Below are 16,212 nucleotides of genomic sequence, written 5' to 3'. Positions count from 1 at the left end.
TGCTGCCTGGCCTCCGGGGTTCTGCGGGGTGGTCTGGGGACCCTTCCCCATTTTCCCTGCCCCGTTTCCCTTCCCATCTGCTCCCCGCCACTGTTGGCATCTCCGGTTGTTTCCCCCTTTTCCCCACCACCTCGCTTCTGGTGCCGGGAGGATTTGGGGTGCACCCACCGGCATGGGGACCCCAGTGAGACTCCCTGGGAGGTGGGGGAGTAGCAAAAACCAGGGCAGGGGGGTCCCATCCTGCATGGGGAGGCAGTGCTGGATCCGGCAGCAGCGCAGATCCCAGCTGAGCTGTGGGGCAGGGCCCTTCCTGCGGCAGGAACCTCCCGAGGAGCCATTTCCTTGAGCAGGTCCCCTCCGCCATCGTCCCTTCCCTCCCACCTCGAGGGGAGGAAACAGGCTGAGCCCCCACCACCCCTCACCTCCGGCCGAGGGCCAGGCACTCAGCGCAGGCGTGGAGCCCGGCCCTGTCTTTCGTCTTTCGACGAGGCGCAGGCAGGAAACCGGGGCGAGTCGAGACCAGCCCGACGCAGGCACGAGAGGGACCTGCCACTGCCGTGCACCCCACCGCCTCCGTCTGCACCCCAACACCAGCTGGAGGTGGGATTCGAGGGCTCAGTGGCGTTGAGGGATCAGGGACGTGGGGCTCAGCGGCTTCGGGGGCTTGGAGACAGTAGGCGAGGACGGCGGCGGTGACCCTGGGGCTGTTTCGGGCGGGTTTGGGTGGTTTGGGGAACAGCCGTGTGGGCTCGGGGCTCGATGAGGACCCCCCAGCTTGTCTCCCCTGGGGTCCCCGTGCACCCCAAAAGGGGTTGGGAGCTGGGAGCCACCGTCAGCCCCTTCCCCACCCCATCTCCCGCAGGCAGAGGCGCCGGGGCGGCCATGGAGGCGGCGGTGCCGGCGGAGGAGGCGTTGGTGCTGGTGGAGTACGGGTTCGAGTACCGAGCCAAGGACGGGACCTTGGTCTCCATCAAACCCAACGAGCGCTACGTCCTGCTGAAACGAACCAACCACCACTGGTGGCACGTCAAGAGGAGCGGGGATGCCCGGCCCTTCTACATCCCTGCCCAGTACGTGAAGGAGCTGCCCCCCATCGCTACCCCAGCCCCACTCGAGCCCCTGCGGCTGGGAGGCACCGGGACGGATCCGGCCACGCTTGTCCCCCAGCCGCCACCAGAGTACAAGTATTGGTTCATGGGTGCCACCGAGGCGGAGGAGACAGCTGGAGGGTGCTCAGTGCCCAGGAGGGACACACCACCGGCACTTAGCTCTTTTCGGGTCCCCTCGGGGCTGAGCCCCCACCTCACCGAGCCCATGCGACCGTCACACTCCCTGGATGACCTGGCACGGGTGACACCAGCACTGCGTGGTGCCACCGCTGCAGGATCGCGTGGGGACCCCCCGGGACACCCTCGCCCACTGGGCATGAGGCACTCAGAGACACTTCACACCCCCGGCAAGGACAGGGATGCGGCCAGGAGGTGGCTGGGGTCTGGCCACGCAGCTCAGGTACGGTGACATCCCCACTGTCCCCGGGGGGGGAGGGGTCCCACTGGCCCCACTGAGCCAACCCCATGGGGCAACCCTATGGACCCCCCTCATAGAGATTTGCAAGCGATTACCACCTCAGGATGAGGGGGTGGGAGACCTCCCCTCCCGATCGGGCACCCACCCCGAGCACCACCCGTGCTCAGCCCCTCTGCTCCGTGCCTCAGTTTCCCCACCCTCACAGGCACCCCTGAGCCCCCCCACTCTGCCCCCACGGCAGCGTCCCGCTGTGGTGCAGAGCCCAGCGATGCCCACAAGCCCTGGAGGGGGACTCGGTGCCAGCCAGGGGTCTTTGGGGGGGTCCCACGCCCCATCCCAGCGACGTTCCCGGGGGAAAGGAGGCAGAAAGGGGTTAACAGGGAAGTGCAGCGGCTCCTCCCCGCCAGGCGGGTGTCTCACCTGGGTGCAGCACCAGCTGCCGGAGGTGAGTGCTGGGTGCACCCTGGCTGAGGTGAGCACCCCGCCACCCCAAAACCCACTTTCGCCCCACGCCAGTAAGTAGTGAGGGACCCTTTCCACCCCACCCACCCACCAAGGCTCCCCGCTGCACCCCTCTCATGGAGGGCACCCACCCCAGCACCTCTCTTTGGGGTACCCCCAGGCACCCGCAGCACCCCAAGCCCCCATGTCCCCCAAATCAAGGGGATGTGCCATCCCGGGGAGGGGGTTTCCTGGAGGAAAGGGGGTCTCGGTGGCAGGGGGCTGGGTTTTACCCCAATTTTACTCCCCATTTTTTTACCCCTCGTGAGCCCAGCCTTGCTGGATTAACCACCCGGGGCTCTTTGCGCCCCGCAACCCTCAATGCCCCCCAGAAGGGACCCAGCATGGTCTGCAACCCCAGCACCATCGCCGGAGCTTTCCCCTTCCCCTTTCGGAACCCAACCGGCACCAAAACCAACCGGCATCGGCAACGGTGGGGCTGCAGCAGCCTGGGCCTGGCCGCCATGTGCATCCACAGCCTTGGCCGCGGGGACGGGGCCATCCCGGCGTTGGGGGGCCCAGCACCTCGTGCCGTGGCTGGTTGAGCAGCGCGATGCCGAATGGGCCCAACCTAAATTTGGAGGGAGTTTTCCCAGTTAGGGCCAGCACAGCATTGTCCCGGTGTCATTCCCGCTTGGTTGGCCTCGGCTTCGCTGGAGCGGGTGACGGGCGGCGGGTGACGGGGTGACAACAACCCCAAAAAAAGCCAATTCCGCTATGGGGCCAAGCGGCGGGCTGGGAGGCGGCTCTTCCGCTCCCCGAACCCCAGCAGGAAGCGCGGCCGACGTGGGGCCTGGCGAAGGCGCCATCGGCGTTACCGGAGCCTCTCGCTGCCCCTGCCGCCTGCTCCCCTGCCCGTGGGTGCCCACCGCCATGGGGGACCGGGTGTCGGGCGCTCTGCAGCGCTCCCGGAGCAGGGCGTTGCGGCTGCTGCACTGGGGGAAGGTAGGCAGCACCCATGGGTGCACCCGGCCAGGGTGGGTGAGGGAGGGGTGTTGTGGAGTCAACCCCTCCTCCGAGCTCCCTCCTGAATTTCAGCCCTGGTGTTTACACCACGGAGGTGGCACCTGGCACCGGTGGGTGCCAAGATGCCCATCCCAAAGTGGCAAGGGGCACTCAGCCCCTCCCCAGGGGGAGAGAAGCCCCCAAGGATGCACCCATGGGTGGAAGGGAGGTGCTGGGGGGACTCTGTGCTGGGGGTGTCCCGTTGTCACCCCCCATGTCCCTTGTCCCCACGATGAGAGTGGCCTCTTGCGCCGGGCTTCCAGCCCCGCTCACCACAGCAGGGGGGTCATGGAGGGGCAAAGGGAAGGGTGATGGGGTGTCCCTGGGGACGTGCAGTCTGGGGTCCCCCTCTGCTCCAGGGTGTCCCCCAACCCGCTGTCTCCCCCCCCCCACCCCTCACCCAGGGCAACAGGCAGGGCCAGAGCTGGGAAACTTTGTCCCCGCGGCCGTTGGAGGGAGGGTCAGGGGCTGTAACGCCAGGGAGATCAAAGGGTGCCAGGAGGGTTCCCCACCCACAGCCACCCACGGGGCTACCCAGTCCCAGGGGACATGACCCCCCCCCACATCCTCGGGGCCTTACTTTGGGATGTGGTGACGGGGATGTTGGTCTCAGCACCCAGCGGAGTCGAGGTGCTGGGGCGGGTTCCGGTGGTCCGGGTGCCCACCGTGCGGGCGCGGGTGCCCATGATGTGGGTGCAGGCCATGCAGGTGCAGAGGCTGGGGATGCGGGGGATGTGGGCGCGGGAGACGTCCCAGGGTGCTGGTGTGGGTGGTGTTGAGTGTACCAGTGTGGGTGCTGGTGTTGGGGTGCTGATGCCGGTGAGGGGGGTGGAGAGGCTGGGGGTGCAGGAGATGGGTGTGTCAGCAGTGTCGGGGATGCAGATGTGGGTGCAGATGTTGGGGGTGTCCATGGTTTGGGTGCCAATGACGTGGGTGTAGGTGATGTGAGTGCTGGGGTGCCGACACCGATGCCGTGGGTGCAGATCCCAGGGGCGCGGGCACAGCGGGTGATGCAGGTACGGGTGGTGCGGGTACGGGTGATGCAGGTGCCGACACCAAGGACCACGATGCCCCAGCCCCAACCCCTCTCCGCGTGCTCAGGCTGGACTCCCGTCCCCACTGCCAGATGGGTGCTCCATGCCCCGCTGCGGGTGCCCTTCTCCACCGCCCAGATGCCTACATGTCATTGCTCTCAGCTCCTGCTCCACGCGAGGGCGCCCGGGCAGCCGGGGCAGGGCAGGATCCGGCTCCTCGGCTCCCTCACCCATCCGCTGGCCTGGGTGCCACAGTGGGGACATCCCAGGAGCGCTGTCCCCATGGCTCGCCACACCCATCACCCACCGCAGCAGCCAGGTGACCCATCCGTGTCCCCTGCAGGCACGCAAGGAGTACGAGGAGCCACCCACCCCCATCTACCTCAACATCCAGCAGCTGCGGGAAGAAGCCGCAGCTGCCAGCTCGGCCCCAGAGGAGCCCAGCAGCTCCGTATCGGACTGGGAAACACACACGGATGCGGACAGTGGACGTTTGTTTTATTATAACCCGGTGACGGGTGAGACCACGTGGGATTGTCCCTTTGGGCAGGCAGAAGATGGAGTGAGTCCCACCGCCTCTCCCACCTCCTTGCTCGCCCACAGCCCGGAGTGTCCCGAGTGGGAGCAGTACATGGACGAAGCCAGCGGACAGGCTTTTTTCTATAATTCGGTAACAGGTGAGACGTCGTGGGACCTCCCCCATGCGGGAGATGGAGGCAGCTCCCAGGATATGTACCCTGGGCTAACGCGGTACGGTCCCATGGAGCAGAGGGTGAGCACCCAGCGAGGCGTGGGGATGATGGGGGTGGAGATGGAGATGATGGAGATGGAGATGGGAATGGCGATGGAGGTGGAGATGGGATGGAGATGGAGATAATGGAGGTGGAGATGGGATGGAGATGGAGATGATGGAGGTGGAAATGGGAATGGGAATGGAGATGGAGATGGGATGGAGATGGAGATGATGGAGATGCAGATGGAGATGCAGACGGAGGTGCAGACAAGGATTGGATGGAGATAGAAATGGAGATGGAGAGGGAAAGGAGAATGGAGATGGAGGCAAGATGGAGATGGAAGCGAGGATGAGGATGGAGACAGGGATGGAGACAGAGACTCGGAGATGGAGATACAGACAGAGATTGAGATAGAGATGAGGATGGAGATGATGGAGGTGAGATGGAGACAGGGATAGAGATATAGAGATAGAGATAGAGATAGAGATAGAGATGAGGATAAGGATAAGGATGGGGATGGAGATGGAGATGGGGATAGAGACAGGGATGGAGATAGAGAGGAAAATGAATATGGAGATGGAGGCAAGATAGAGATGGAGACAGGAATGAGGACAGAGACAGGGATGGAGATGGAGATGGTAATGGAGATGGAGATGATGGAGATAGAGATAGGAGATGAGGGTGGGAGTGGAGATGGGGATGGAGATGGAGATAGAGATGCAGATGGAGACAGCCCCTACCTGGGCTGGCTGTGACTTGAGGATGTGGATGCTCTTGGTGGGGCACAAGGTCTTGACCTGGCTCTTCTCTCCAGCCACCCACACCAGAAACGGACTATCCTGACCTATCTCCAGATGAGCTGGAGGGGTATCCCGAGGAGGACTACTCGCCCATGGGCTCCTACGATCAGGGGGATGCTCTCTCTCTGTCCCCAAGGCGCCCGGAGGAGCTGGGCTCACCCCCGGGCTGGTACGGGCACAGCCAACCCGAAGGAGCCGTGTTCTGCCCCGAGCACTTCGCCTCCGACACGGTACGGGGACGGGGATGGGACGGGGTGGGGTGGGAATAGGGACAGGGATCTGGAGAGGGATGGGGACAAGGACGGGGTCAGGGATGTCTGCCAGGGGACGAGCATCCTCATGGGGCCACAAAAGCAGCTGGCAGGGGCTCTGGGGTGCAGCAGGCACCAGCACCTCGGGCGTCACCCGCTCACTCCTCCCAGGTGCCGGCGGGTGCCCACCACGAGCGGGCCAGCAGCAGCTCCAGCCAGGACAGCGGGCTCTATGCCTGGCACGGCACCGTGCTCCCAGCGCTGGGGCTCAAGGAGGAGAAGGTGAGCACCCTGGGGAGGGGCAGCCAGCCCTCCCCCACCCCGGCACCAGGGAGGGCAGGGGGCAAACCTGATCCCCCCCACACACACACTTTGCCTTCCAGTTTAAGAGCCTCGAAAAAGCCGGGGTGCTCAACCGGACCAAGACGGTGGACAGAGGGAAGCGGCTCCGGTAAGCGCATCGCGGTGTCCCCCACCACCAGCGAAGGGAGCCCTGGGGGGACAGAGGGGACTGGGGCTGTGCTGTCCCCCTGTGTGACCCCCCCTCTGCTCCCCAGGAAGAACTGGGGCTCCTCCTGGACCGTGCTGGAGGGGGGCATCCTCACCTTCTTCAAGGACTCCAAGCACTCGGCTGCCGGTGCCTTGGTAAGAGCCCCCGTGGCCTCGGTGGGGCCAGCGCCCATGGGACAGGGCCAGCACCCACGGGATGGGGTCAGCACCCGTGGGACGGGGCAAGCACCCACAGGATGGGACCAGCATTTCTGAGACGGGGCCAGCACCCATGGGAAAGGGCTCACACCTACAGAATGGGGCCAGCACCCATGGGATGGAGCCAGAAGCCACAGGATGGGACCAGCACCCGTGGGATGGACCCAACCCCTCCAGCACCAGACTGGGTCACCGCACCCCAGCGCGTGTGTGCTCACACTTCCCCTCGCACGCTCACACACCCCTCATGCAGAAGCCAGCCAGTGTCGGTGTCCGGGTGTCCTCCCCAGTGCATGGAGCACGTTGGGGCGAGCAGGGGGGGAAGCAGCCCCTGACTCAGCTTCCCCCCAGCACCCAGTTTCCCCCAGCACCCCCCAGTACCCCTCAGCACCCAGCTGCCCCCCGCACCCAGCACCCGCCGCCCGGATGCAGAAGCTGCCCGTGGGTGTTGCAACACCCTGCGGTGACGGCAGCAGGGGAAGGAGAGGGGACAGACCGGCACCCTCGGGTGGCCCCACTGCTGGGGTGTGTGTGCGGGGCTCTGTCTGGGGTGGGGGCCCCCTCAATGAGGATGAAGCATGGCCAGAGCACCCCGAAAGTGGGTCTGACACTCCGCCCCTATGAAAAGCCCAAGGGACTGTCCCCTCCCTGGGGACAGCCACCCGGACCCCTCTCCCCACGTCACCCCGCTCCCACACAGGGCCGTCACCAAGAGGGACCCTGAAGCCAAGAACCCCTGTGGTCCCTGGGCAGGGCTGGGGATGTCCCACGTAGCTGGGGACGTCCCAATGCTGTAGGGCTTGGCTGTCCCCATGCTGGTGGCCGTGACACCCAGCCCACGGCAGTGTCACCGTGTCCTGGTCCTGCAGGTCCGTGTCCAGTGCCATGGGAGGGGACAGGGATGTCCCACAGGGGATTTTCGCCACTCATGGCTTTCTGCTCTGCTCACCCTCAGAGGGGGAGCCTGGTGTCACTGTCCCCTCTGGGCGGGTGCCACCCTCTTCCCCTTGCTCCCGCAGAGGCAGCCCAGCACCCTGACCACCCCCGAGCACACGGTGGAGCTGCGCGGGGCCACCCTCGCCTGGGCCGGCAAGGACAAGTCCAGCAAGAAACACGTCCTGGAGGTGAGAGCGGTGACAGCACAGGGACACCAGTCACCCTCTGGGGTCCACGTGTGGCCCGTGGGATGGTGGCGATGCCCGCAGCCTCCTGGTTCATCCCTCCAGCGGGGAAGGGAACGTGCTGAGGTTGGCGGTGGCGGGGACAGTGGGCGACGTCCCCAGGCTGGGAGCAAAGGGACGCTCTGCACTGCTGGCCGCTGTCCCTTGCCTACGGGCATGGAGACGTCACCAAGGGATGTCCCTGCCCTGGAGGGGTTTTTCCTCTTGGACTTTGCATGGGGAGGAGGTTTCCAGCCGCCCTGGCTCACCAGCAAACAATAGCAGTTGGGTTCATCGGTATAATGAGTTGGGTGCTGTTCTCAGCCATAACCTGGCCCCAAAGCTAAGGTGGCAGCGGCCAAGCATGGGCAGCACCGCGGCCCTGCCCTGACCGCTGCCCGCTGCTCCCGCAGCTGAAAATGCGGGAGGGCTCGGAGTTCCTCATCCAGCACGACTCAGAGCAGATCATCGCCGCCTGGCAGAAGGCAATCGCCGACAGCATCAGCAGGCTGGTGAGTGGGTGCCCACTGAACCCCGCCCTGCCACCCCGGGGACGGGCACAGGGGGGTCTCACACTGCCCCTTCCCTAGGGCCCCGACCTCCCCGGCGAGGAGGACGCTGAGAGCGGGGCTGAATTCGGCTCCCGGGAGAAGCTGGGGGGCGGCGAGGAGAAGAGGGCAGGTGAGCTTGGGCAGCCCGGCACAGGGACGGGCGCCGGGGTGGCACCGGCAAAGCCACCTGGCAGGCAGGGCGGTGTCCCCAGCTCCCCACAGCGGGGGAACACGCCAGGAGCACCCCAGTCCCTTGGGAGGATGGTGACCTGCGCACTGTCCCTGCCAGCGGCCAGGCCGGCACCGGGCAGCGCCAGCGGCGAAAGCGACACCAACAGAGTCCGGACCAAACTCCGCAAGTTCCTGCAGAGGCGGCCGACGCTGCAGTCCGTGCGTGAGCGCGGCTACATCAAGGGTGGGTGCTGGGGACGGGACTGGGACCCCTCGGGGGTCCCCAGGGCGCAGGGTGAGGGGAACAGCCAGGGATGGAGCTGGGACAGCCGGGGATGGAGCTGGGACAGGGGGTCCAGGGACAAAGCCCACCTTTGGCCCAAGGTGATGGGCTCGGGCACATGCCACCACCTCCAGCCACCCCTGAGGGGAAGGGGCCTTTCTGCCATGTCCCCAGCCCTGTCCACGTCACCGGGCACCCTTTCGGTGTCACCCGGCCGTGCTCAGGTCCCCGCTGGTTTGGTTTGGTTTTTTCCCAGATCAGATTTTCGGCTGCTCCCTGCAAGCGCTGTGTGAGCGGGAGCGGGGGACGGTGCCCCGTTTCGTCCTGCAGTGCATCCAGACCGTGGAGAGGAGAGGTGCGGCCGCGGGGCTCGGGGACAGGGACCACCCGGGGGGCAGCGTGGTGGGGACAGCTCGGGGTAAAGCCTAAATCCCATGCTTGGGTTTTCCCCAGAAGCCCGGTGTTGGCCCGGCCATACCAGTCGGTGTCACCGTGTGCCACCCGGCTGTGGGTGTCTTCCAGGGGACATGTGGGGACCCAGGGGTCCCTCGATGGTGGCCGGTATCACATCCCCAGGGCAGGTTGTGGTTAACCGGGAGCTGCCCCCATCTCCACCACCCTTCTCCGCCAGGTCTGGACATCGATGGGCTGTACCGGGTCAGCGGCAACCTGGCCACCATACAGAAACTGCGCTACAAGGTGGAGCATGGTAAGGTCACTGGAGGTGACAACAGGGGACAAATGGGATATAACACCCCCCGCCAAGGGCAGGGTCACAGGGCTCTGGCCGGGGAGGAAGGGATGGGGACCCTCACCTGTCCCCGGGGCTCTGGGACCTGCCTGAGGTGCTGGCCCGGCCCCGCAGATGAGCTCCTGGACCTGGATGACGGGCGCTGGGAGGACATCCACGTTGTCACCGGGGCACTGAAGCTCTTCTTCCGGGAGCTGCCGGAGCCACTCGTCCCCTTCGCCCACTTCGACAAGTTCATCGCTGCCATCAGTGAGGGCTGGGGACGGGGATGGGGACAGGGATAGGGATGGGGATGGGATGGGATGGGATGGGATGGGATGGGATGGGATGGGATGGGATGGGATGGGATGGGATGGGATGGGATGGGATGGGATGGGATGGAGATAGAGATTGGGATGGGATGGGATGGGATGGGATGGGATGGGATGGAGACAGAGATGGGGATGGGGATGGGGATGGGGATGGGATGGGATGGGATGGAGTTGGGGATGGAGATGGGGATGGGATGGGATGGAGATGGAGATGGAGATGGGATGGGGATTGGGACGGGGACAGGGATGGGGACAGGGTGCCGGAGCCAACACCCCACCATGTCTTCCCTCCCCTTGCAGAGATGCAGGACCCAACCAAGCGAGGCCACTGTGTCCGTGACCTGGTGTTCTCCCTCCCGCCCGCCCACCACGACACCATGAAAGTCCTTTTCCGCCACCTCTGCAGGTGACACCCGTCTCACTCCCCAGTCCAAACCCGGTCACTTGGCTTTGGGGACAGGCCGGGTGACACCATCCCTCATGCCCTCAGGGTGATTGAGTACAAGGAGGAGAACCGCATGTCGGTGCAAAGCGTCGCCATCGTCTTCGGCCCTACGTTGCTGCGGCCAGCAAGCGAGGAGGGGAACATGGCCATGCACATGGTCTTCCAGAACCAGGTGGTGGAGCACATCCTCAACCAGTACGGCTGCATCTTCCCCGACGGCTAAAAACCCCCTGGGGACACGTGTGGGGACAAGCCCAGCGGTGAGGGACATGAAGGAGCAGCGTCTCAGGGGAAGGACTGGACCGCGTGTCACCTCAGACTGCGGGCGGTGGCAATCGCGGGCTCGATGAAGGGCAGCGTGGTGGCCCAGCTCGCACAGGATGCGGTGCCGGAGCCGAGGGCATCCCAAGCACCCCACCCTCCACTGCCACCCGCTCCCGCGGGGGCCAGAGCCGCCAAGGTTTGGCCCCAGTGGGGTGTGTGGGGTCCCCATTGGTCAAGAGGGGACGATGGAGCCCTGCCGTGCCCAGCATCCCCAGGGAAGAGGACAGAGGTGCCCAGCCAGGCGGTGCCCACGGGGACGGTGCCACCAGTGGGGTGGGCAGGGAGAAGCCAGGCTGTGCCACGGCCGGAGCCAGCACTTTCCCAAATAAAGACCCCGTTCAGCCACGTGGCCAAGCTGTTGGTGGCAGGGGCACGGGGACACCGGTGGCACAGCGGGGGCTCGCTGGCCCTTGGCTCCTGGTGGCCCTTCAGGACAAGATGTGACCCGCGTACCCTGCGAGGAGAAGGGGACCTCAGCGACCCCAGAGGGGCGAGACCATGGACAGGCATGGTGGCCACATCCCCTGGCTGGCGTTGCCAAGCCCCGTGTCACCATGAGTGTCACCGTGGGCAGCAGGGACGGGCACTGAGTGGGGAGCAGGCGCAGGATGTCACCCCCAGTCACCCTCTGAGGCAGGGACACTTTGGGTCTCGATTTGGGACAGTGAGGGACAGAAAAGGGACGGTGAGGGGCACAACCAAAGGGCTATAGGATGTCATGGGGACACAAAGGGGCACAGCAAGGACACGGCAGTGACGCTTTGGGACACAAGGGGGGCAGGTCAGCACGCAAGAGGGGTTTGGGACACGGTGGGGACGGCCGGGATAGAGAGGGGACACTTGGGGACACAACAAGGGCGCTTTGGGGTGTGATGGGGATACTTCAGGACGGAATGGGGACCCTTTGGGAGGCAGAGGGGACATTTAGGGGCAATAAGAGACACTTTGGGACACAAGAGGATGTTTCAGGGGTGCATTGGAGGTAATTTGGGAGGGGAGGGGATGTGACAGGGCCATTTTGGGGCACAAGGGGACACTTCGGGTGTGCAGCAGGGGTTTTTTGGGACATGAGGGGACACTTTGGGAAGCAGTAGGGACATTTTGGGGCACAAGGGGACACTTTGGGACATGAGGTTCAGGGGTGCAGAAGGAGTGCTTTGGGACAGGAGGGGACATGACAAGGACCCTCTGGGATGCGGCAGGGACATTTGGGGGCAGTAAGGGACACTTAGGGACACAAAGGGACGTTTCAGGGGTGCAGGGAGGTAATTTGGGACAGGAGGGGATGTGATGGGGCCATTTTGGGGCACAAGGGGACACTTTAGGAGTGCAGAGGCGATACTTTGGGACACGAGGGGTCATTTGGGACAGGCGGGGGACACGTCGGGACGCAGCTGGGACCCGTCGGGAGCCGAGGGGCTGCGCTGAGCCCTGCCGGGGCGGGGCGGGGGCGGTACCGGGCCCAGGGAGGGGGTGGGGGGTGGCGGGGGCCGGGCCCAGAGGGCCCCAGTGCCGGCCGCTCCGCGCCCCTCGCCCCGGCTCCATCTTGTGCGCGGCCGCCGCGGCTCCAGGTGCGGGGGGCCCAAGGGTGGCGAGAGAGGGGGGTCGCTGCGACCCGTCCGGCGTAAGGACCCGCCGCGGGGTGGGGGGGGCGCGACCCTGCGGGAAGGGGTGGGGGGGACCCCGGGGCCATCTCCCCCCCGAGACCCCCAGAGTGATGCCCCCCACTCCCCCCCGCGGCCTTACGGGACCCCCCAGAGCCGTGCGGGACCCCCGGAGACACCCCCTGAGGGTCGTCCGAGACCCACGCAGCGATCCCCCCCGCCCCCGCCCCTTGGTACCCCTGGGAGGGCCCCGCCCCCCCCGTACGGGACCCCGGGAGCGGTGTCCCCCCTCGACCTGTGCGGGACCCCCTCGCTTTGAGACCCCTGGAGGGACCCCCCTCCACCCCCGAGGGCCACGCAGGACCCCCACCAGTCCCGTCTATCTCCGTGTCGTGTCCCCCCCTCGCCCTGCAACCGGGGCTGTGCAGGGCCCAGGGACCGCGTCGTCCCCCAGCAGCGACCCCCCCAAGACCCTCACAGCCCCCCCTAGACTCCCCAGCCTCCCCCAAACCCGCCTCAGGCCCCCCCCCAGACCCTCCCAGCAGTGCCCCCGCCAGAACCCTCAGCAGCAACATCCCCTAAATCCCCAGCCCCCCCCACACCCTCCAGCAGTGCCCCCCCCAGACTCTCACAGCCCCCCTCCTCCCAGATCCCTCAGCAGCACCTCCCCCAAACCCTCCCAGGGCCCCCCCTAGACCCCCCCCAGCAGCAACCCCCTCTCCAGACCCTCACAGCCCCTCCCCCCCCCCCGCCTGGACCCCCAGCAGTGCGCCCCCAAACCTTCACGGGACACCCTCCCACCCCCCCCCCCCCACTGCTGCCACAGGACCCCCCCAGTGCTCAGCACTGGACAGGCAGGATCCGACCCCAACCAAGGGCAGGGACCCCCCCCTCCCAGGGCCGGGGGGTACAGACACCCCCCCCTTTCAGGGTTGTGTTCCCACCCCACCCCCCGCAGGACCAGGCACCAAGGGGTTACAGCGCAGGGCCGGCTTTGGGGGCCAAAATCCCTCTTAAGGCATTAAGCACAGTGGGAAAGGGAGGGGGGGGCAGGGCCCCCCGGGGGGGTGGGGGGGGCGGGTACAGTGCAGCCGGCCTGGGAATTTAAGCCATATCACCAAACCTGGCTTAAAATTCAATGGGATTTAGGAAAAAAAAAAAAATACGGTGGGAGGGGAAGGTGGAGTGAGGCTAGAGGGTTTGGGGGGCACATCTGGCACTCCCCCGGTGGGGGGGCAGGTGTTAGTCAGGGGGTAAAGGTCAGGAGCTGGCGGTGTTTGCGCGCGCGGTGCGGAAGTGGCACCGTCCCCGTGTCCCCGTCCCCGGCTGGCAGCAGGTAGGGAGGGCAGGGCAGGGTGTCCCCCACGCCGGTGGGATGGGGGGTGTCCCCCAGGCCCCTCACCCCAGGGTGGGCAGCCCGCTGCCTGTCCCGCACAGTGGCACGAGAGTCCTGGCTGGCTCTGCCCCGGGCTGGCGTCCCCTCGGCCTGGCATGGCCAGGTGTCCTGGGCGATGTGGGGGGGGGCTGCTGCTGCAACAGGGGTGGCTGGGGGCTTCCCACAGCCCCACACGGATCAGGCTGGGAGGGGTCCCTATAGCCCCATAGGGATCAGGCTTGGGGGTCCCTATAGCCCCATAGGAACCAGGCGTGGGGGGTCCCTATGGCCCCATGGGGATCAGGCTCTGGGGTCCCTATAGCCCTATAGGGACTGGGCTTGAGGGGGTCCCTGTAGCCCCGTAGGGACTGGCTATGGGGGTCCCCCCAGGGCCAGGATCCATCCTTGGGCGACAGCGGGTCCTGGCCGGGCGTTTTGGCGTGCAGGGAGGGAGGGGGGAGCATCCGCAGGGTTCCCGACCCCTCCCTGGTCCCCTTGTCACCGCAGCCCCTGTGGTGCTGAGATGGCGTCAAACGCCTGAGCCCCCCGCCGCCCACCCCCGCTGGGGACCAGCCATGGAGACAGTCGTCATCGTGGCCATCGGGGTGCTGGCCACCATCTTCCTGGCATCCTTCGTGGCTCTGGTGGTGGTCTGCCGGCAGCGGTACTGCCACCCCAAAGACCTGTGGCACCACTACGACACCAAGTGAGTGCTCCCGTGGGGGTGGCGGCGTCCCCGTCCCCACCGGGCAAGGGGGCATGGGGAGGGACCCCCGCCTCCGGGGCCTGCGGACGATGCTGAGGACGTGTCCACTGTCATCGGGAGGATGATACTGGGGACATGTCCAGCATTGTGAGGGCGGGAGGGGGAGCCCGAGGAGGTGGCCCTACCCCCAGGGTTGTCCCCTGTCCCCAACAGACCCATCGTGGACCTGATGGGGACCGCCGAGACACCCTCGGAGCCCTCGGAGCTGGAGCTGGACGACGTGGTCATCACCAACCCACACATCGAGGCCATCCTGGAGAACGAGGACTGGGTCGAGGACGCCTCGTAAGCCCCTGTCCCCTCCCAGCTGGCTCCATGTCCGTCCCCCCCATCACTGCTGAGGACCCCCATGCACTGTCACCTCCCCCATCGTGGGATGAAGGCAATTAAAATTTGGGTGTCACCAAGGCATGGCTGGTCCCAAGAAGGGTTGGTCATCACGCTGGTGTCCGGGTGGGGACGCTCCCAAGGGTCTGGGGGACACAGGGCGCAGGCAGGCGGGTGGGGGGGACGCAGGGGGCAAGGACAAGGTGGGGGGCTGCCCGGATTCACGCCCTCCTCCCTCTCTGCAGGGGTCTGGTGTCCCACTGCATCGCCATCCTGAAGGTGAGTCTGGGGGCCGCCACTGCTGGCACTGGTGGTAATGGTGGCACTGGTGGCACTGAGCGCTCGCCCTGGCCCCTCCCCTGCTGGCCCCCCCCCGCAGATCTGCCACACGCTGACAGAGAAGCTGGTGGCCATGACCATGGGCTCGGGCGCCCGCGTGAAGTCCCCCGCCAGCCTGGGTGACATCGTTGTGGTGGCCAAACGCATCAGCCCCAGGTGACGGTGACGGGGCGGGGGGCACTGGGGGGTGACAGAGGGTGTCACCGCCGTGTCCCCCGGCGCTGACGCCGTCCCCGCTGGCAGGGTGGACGACGTGGTGAGATCCATGTACCCGCCGCTGGACCCCAAACTGCTGGACGCGAGGTGACAGGAGGGGGACGGGGACGCTCCCTGGGTGGGACACACACACACACACCGGTGCCACCCTGTGCCACGTGGCTGGGGACAGCCCACACCCCTACGCTGCGGGTGGGGAAACTGAGGCACGAGCCATGCTCACGGTGGCCAAGCCACCGTCCCGTGCGGGGGTTGCCCAGCCCGGGGAGGGGAGGTGACGAGGCCACCGTGTCCCCGCAGAGCGGCGGCCCTGCTGCTGTCGGTCAGCCACCTGGTCCTGGTGACGCGCAGCGCCTGCCGCCAGCCCGCCGCCCGCCACTGGGTCGAGCGGTCGCTGGCGGCCGCCGAGGAGCACATGGCCGTGCTGCGCCAAGCCGCCATGGCCACCGAGACCGACCGCCCGCCGGCCACCGAGGCCTTCCGCCAGGAGCAGTCGACCATCTGAGACCCCCCCGGCCCCCCGGCCATCTGAGACCCCCTGCCCCGCACCCCGTGTCGGCAATAAATGTGCCCGCACCCCATCCCGCCGTCTTGGGGGTCTCTGGGCCTGGCCTGGCGCTGTGGTTTCTGGCTCCAGAGGGGCGGTTGAGGTGCTCGGGGGGGGTGGGTTTGAGGGGGTGTGGAGGGTTTATGGGGGGTTGGAAGGGATTTGGGGGGGCGCTTGTGGGTCTGGCAGGGGGTTTGGAGGGTTTAAGGGAGTTTGGAAGGGATTTGGAGGGGCTTGGGGCTTTAGAAGGGCTTTGGGGAGGTTGAGGGGATTTGGGGGACATTGAGGGGGTTTGGAGGGGCTGGGGAGGGAGTGTGGGAGTTTGGGGGATTGGATGGAGGTTTAAAGGGGTTTGGAGGGAATTTCGAGGGGCTTAGGGGGTTTGGTGGGGGGTTTAGGGGAGGTTGGGGGGATTTGGGGGACGTTGAGGGCGTTAGGAGGGGCTGGGGGTGGGAGTTTGGGGGGGATGGGAGGGGTTGGGG

At 66.4% G+C, this 16,212-nt stretch overlaps 2 protein-coding genes across 3 annotated transcripts; both read left to right on the top strand.

The window, feature by feature from the left end:
- The first annotated feature begins 373 nt into the window (after positions 1 to 373).
- Positions 374 to 10,901, top strand: ARHGAP27 (Rho GTPase activating protein 27). Of its 2 annotated transcripts, XM_086766803.1 has the most exons (16): positions 374 to 600; positions 863 to 1,509; positions 4,411 to 4,839; positions 5,616 to 5,831; positions 6,024 to 6,134; positions 6,236 to 6,303; positions 6,410 to 6,497; positions 7,580 to 7,684; positions 8,134 to 8,232; positions 8,311 to 8,401; positions 8,561 to 8,686; positions 8,982 to 9,080; positions 9,357 to 9,434; positions 9,591 to 9,725; positions 10,088 to 10,193; positions 10,278 to 10,901. In XM_086766803.1, the coding sequence occupies exons 2-16, from the start codon at positions 883 to 885 to the stop codon at positions 10,453 to 10,455; spliced, it is 2,556 nt and encodes an 851-aa protein (XP_086622929.1). In that variant the 5' UTR covers positions 374 to 600; positions 863 to 882; the 3' UTR covers positions 10,456 to 10,901. The 2 variants fall into 2 exon arrangements, with proteins under 2 accessions (XP_086622929.1, XP_086622930.1); XM_086766804.1 differs by lacking the exons at positions 374 to 600; positions 863 to 1,509 and adding an exon at positions 2,842 to 2,973.
- A 1,120-nt stretch (positions 10,902 to 12,021) lies between these two features.
- TMEM98 (transmembrane protein 98) lies at positions 12,022 to 15,788 on the top strand. The gene is made up of 7 exons (XM_086766741.1): positions 12,022 to 12,127; positions 14,043 to 14,241; positions 14,455 to 14,586; positions 14,874 to 14,907; positions 15,008 to 15,123; positions 15,211 to 15,270; positions 15,484 to 15,788. The coding sequence occupies exons 2-7, from the start codon at positions 14,111 to 14,113 to the stop codon at positions 15,686 to 15,688; spliced, it is 678 nt and encodes a 225-aa protein (XP_086622867.1). The 5' UTR covers positions 12,022 to 12,127; positions 14,043 to 14,110; the 3' UTR covers positions 15,689 to 15,788.
- Positions 15,789 to 16,212: the final 424 nt, after the last annotated feature.

This window comes from Chlamydotis macqueenii, chromosome 25 (assembly GCF_036417535.1).
Source record: "Chlamydotis macqueenii isolate bChlMac1 chromosome 25, bChlMac1.mat, whole genome shotgun sequence".
NCBI classification, from domain to species: Eukaryota; Metazoa; Chordata; class Aves; order Otidiformes; family Otididae; genus Chlamydotis; species Chlamydotis macqueenii.
Note: the sequence above shows the minus strand (reverse complement) of the source record. Positions and strands in the feature narration are given on the sequence as shown.